The sequence below is a fragment of the Triticum dicoccoides genome, chromosome 6A (assembly GCF_002162155.2).
Source record: "Triticum dicoccoides isolate Atlit2015 ecotype Zavitan chromosome 6A, WEW_v2.0, whole genome shotgun sequence".
Taxonomy (NCBI): Eukaryota; Viridiplantae; Streptophyta; class Magnoliopsida; order Poales; family Poaceae; genus Triticum; species Triticum dicoccoides.
In genome coordinates, this window is record NC_041390.1 from 432725059 (window position 1) to 432728030 (window position 2972).

General features: G+C 40.0%; 1 protein-coding gene across 1 annotated transcript in view; it reads right to left on the minus strand.

The window, feature by feature from the left end:
* Window positions 1-3: 3 nt before the first annotated feature.
* Window positions 4-2972, minus strand: part of LOC119317139 (protein ROOT HAIR DEFECTIVE 3 homolog 2-like) — a 17971-nt gene continuing 15002 nt past the window's right edge. The window contains exons 16-22 of the mRNA XM_037591549.1: window positions 2652-2914; window positions 2429-2525; window positions 2142-2303; window positions 1956-2060; window positions 1213-1307; window positions 933-1029; window positions 4-727 (exon numbers count right to left, since the gene is read on the minus strand). Of these exons, the coding sequence (XP_037447446.1) occupies window positions 494-727; window positions 933-1029; window positions 1213-1307; window positions 1956-2060; window positions 2142-2303; window positions 2429-2525; window positions 2652-2914 (1053 nt within the window). The 3' untranslated portion in view covers window positions 4-493. The remainder of the gene's footprint in view (window positions 728-932; window positions 1030-1212; window positions 1308-1955; window positions 2061-2141; window positions 2304-2428; window positions 2526-2651; window positions 2915-2972) is intronic.

Genomic DNA, 2972 nt, shown 5'->3' on the forward strand with positions numbered 1-2972 from the left:
TACTAGATCTTTCCCCATATTCACATATTTCGGTATATATTTAAGCAACTTCCATTGTGGCAATTAAAAAGAATACATGGATCTAATATATACTATTATGATATGTACTACTCCCTCCACTCCACAATGTAGTGCTTCCTCTATCCACGTGCTTCAACTTTGACCGTAAATTTAACTATCAAGACCGATTGCGGCGCGAGCAAAAATTATATCAGTGAATTCGTATTTGAAAGAAGTTTTTAATTATATAATTTTTTCTCCCGCCGCAGTTGGTCTTGTTAGTTAAATTTATGGTTAAAGTTGGACCTCGGAAAGCGCGGGCGCACTATATTTTGGAATGGAGGGAGTACTACTCATCTGCACATCACATCCAGATTGAAGTGCTCCTTGAGTCGTTTATGCTCGCCGCATCTTACCATATATACGTACTACTCATCTGCACATCACGTCGAGATTTAAGTGCTCCTTCCATGAGACGTTTGTGCTGACGGTTTCAAGAGTCACCTCCACTGCTTGAGTCCACCGAGGACGGCGAGTCTGGAGAAGCATGATAGTGCACTTCAGCGTGTTGCTGCGACTGGTTGCTCAAGCTTTGAGCATGGTATGGCGGGGCTCGGCGAGACCGGTGCAAGGAGTGCTTCTTCCTGTGGCTCATGTTGATGATCGCCGTTACGATATCCATGATAGTGGGGAGGAGACTTGACGAAACAGTGATAAGTCCAGACACCTGCAGATGGCAGGATAACAATTGGAAATTATGTTTGGCAATCTTCGGTTGAAGTGAAAATGCATCAGGAAGAAATACAAGGAAGGAATTCTAACTGGCATAATGAGAAAAGATGAGAAATGCCTAGTAGAAGCATCTTCCATTGTGGCAATTAAAAGGAATCCATGGATCTAATATCTATGGAAAGAGATGTGTAGATTCTTACAGTGCCGTGACGGAAATAAGCCCTAATGTCGTATTGCAACCATACAGCATAGGATAGAACAAAAGCGAGAAAGAGCCCCAGAATATATACAGGGTTCCTGCTCATGAACAAAAGAACAGCCCTGGTTAGTCAGCCCACCAACATGAGAAAATGGCCCTGTTACAACCCTGAACACTGAAATCTCAGAATATCATGTTAACTAGAAACAACTTGAATTAAATGTTTAAAAGATAATTCAGATATTCCACCACATAAAGAATTACTTCAGTCAGATAAGTACCTAAGAAGAAACATAAATTCGTTGAATCCAAGTATTGCAAGAACAAGAATGGTCCACGCAGGTGGTAATGAATTATTACTACGTCTGTGTGCTTCCTGCAGAAAGGGTTGGATAGGAAGAATTCGATCAGGACACCACATACAGCACATATACTTAGGTAGATATACCATAAACATAATTCCACATATAAGGTGAAAAGGAAACAATGAGGATGGGACTACCAAGATTAGTACCCAGAGGTTCCAACTTCCAACACGGATTATTGGAACATGGGCTTATTGGAACATGGGCCCATGTTCACCCTTTGAACAGTAAAAAAATGGTAAATCTGATTATTATTTTTGGTAACCATGGCCGTGTCCAAAAAGGAAATGACATCGTGGTATTCTGGCCAAAGAAAAAAGAAAAAGTCGGTGCTAAAAAAGCATCGTTTGAAGCAATTTGGATGTCCAATTTTGTTTGCTTTGCTAAGAATACCACAGATGTCATTTCTTCGTGAACCTTCAACTTTGAGTAGAACAGCCGACCAGGTTTATTAATATAAAGTTTTAGAATAGTTTAATTCTTTTTGCTATTTAGATTTTACTGTTTATAGGGATGCTCATGGGCTCATGTTCACCATTCAAGAAAACATAGATCACAGTTATGAAAGAACTGATCGATTGGATGAACACTTGGGCAGCAAATAACCCAGGAAAATATTTATTTATTTTGTGCGGGAAAAATAACCCAGGAAAATAGACCTGCATCAAAATTGCTTGTGCAACAGGATACTCCGTCTCAGCTTTGAATTGCCTCCAGATGGATTTACACTGCACTGGTGTGATTAGTGTATCCTGTGGTGACACCTGTACAAACATAAAATGTTCCAACTTATTTCTCACTCCATGCCTTGTAAACCATAGAGAGCAAAGTATAAGACGCAGCACCTCTTGCCATGTGGTTGAAGCTAGTGGATCAGAAGTGAACTCGATGCTCCTCTTCCAGCAAAGTGGTCCTCCATCTAGAAGAGAAACCATCAGAGCCCGGTCTATTTTATCTGGTTTATCATCCAACCTTACAGCTGCCATTACCGACATAAGCCTTAACGCCTGAAAATTGAAGATGGTAAACATATGATACTTTTTGTACACACAAATCACAGATGATTGCTTCACCCACCCAAGAATGGTGTGTTGGTAATTCTGGAACATGACAAGTATGAAACTATAAATACCGCTAAGCGTGCTTCTCGGGTGATTGCATGTATATCTTCATTTGCCGTCCATGTCCTTGGCATCAAATCTTTATCATGGCTCAACACAGTTGAAAACCTATAGATAATCAAATAAAACAGGTAGCAAACATGTTAACGATATAAAGATGGCAGTGCTATCCTAAAACATAAAGGCCACGTTTTCCTAGTTTCTCCTTCAGCAAAGAAAGGAATCATGTCCTACCTTCCTTTCATACGAATAAGGATGTTTCCAGCTTCTTCTCGAGCTTTCTTTACTACTGTACATTTTGCATGTTCCCTTAATTCTAAGACCATTTCAACAGAAGTTGTCTGATCTAGTTCATACTCAGAAAGGGAATCTGAAAATGTCAATATAATATGTTCGGTCTCACGCCTATATAATCTCCTAATAGATGCCCAAGAGTCTCGCTCGCCAGTTTCCAGGATTGATTGTACAGGTCCAGAAAGTGCATCCAAGAGCTTCTTCTGCAATGTTCAATAATGAAGGGCAAAGCATGAAGATGTAACGTTTTAAAAACTGACA